This window comes from Capsella rubella, unplaced genomic scaffold (assembly GCF_000375325.1).
Source record: "Capsella rubella cultivar Monte Gargano unplaced genomic scaffold, Caprub1_0 scaffold_1, whole genome shotgun sequence".
NCBI lineage: Eukaryota > Viridiplantae > Streptophyta > Magnoliopsida > Brassicales > Brassicaceae > Capsella > Capsella rubella.
Window position 1 is genome coordinate 15368794 of NW_006238923.1, and position 492 is coordinate 15369285.

The following is a 492-nucleotide window of genomic DNA, read 5'->3' on the forward strand; positions in this document are numbered from 1 at the left end:
CAGATCTTCAAACTGTTCATTAGATTCATAGCGCAAAAACTTGTGACGTGGATGTGCCTGTCAAAATATAGACATATGTAATTCAAAATTAATTTAAAATTAGTTGATTGAGTAACATATATATTTAAAAATGTTCTATATATACGACTAGAGTCAAAGACATACCTTAAAATAATTATGCCATACTTCATCAGAAGCTGTAAACTTTTTCATAATTGGATCCCATCCAAAACCCGAACTGAAACGTTGAAGATCCGTATACATATCGTATTTAGATTTGAGGTACTTCATTCTGCTCATATAATGCTTATGGGTCTTTTGGCATCCAAGCCTCTCATTAAGGACCGGTAGTATTTTATGTTCCACCGTTGCCTTATTCATTACACCACTAGTGTCACGCCATCCACGTTGAATACCCTCGACAAGTAGTTCGACCAACACTTTCGTTTCATCCAGAGTCCACTGAGTATATTGCTTTTCTTTTTCATCCAT

At 35.2% G+C, this 492-nt stretch overlaps 1 protein-coding gene across 1 annotated transcript in view; it reads right to left on the minus strand.

Annotated features, from left to right (window-relative positions):
- LOC17898126 (uncharacterized protein At2g29880) overlaps positions 1 to 492 on the minus strand; it is a 1080-nt gene extending 588 nt beyond the window's left edge. Inside the window, exons 1-2 of the mRNA XM_006304720.2 lie at positions 166 to 492; positions 3 to 57 (exon numbers count right to left, since the gene is read on the minus strand). Of these exons, the coding sequence (XP_006304782.2) occupies positions 3 to 57; positions 166 to 492 (382 nt within the window). The remainder of the gene's footprint in view (positions 1 to 2; positions 58 to 165) is intronic.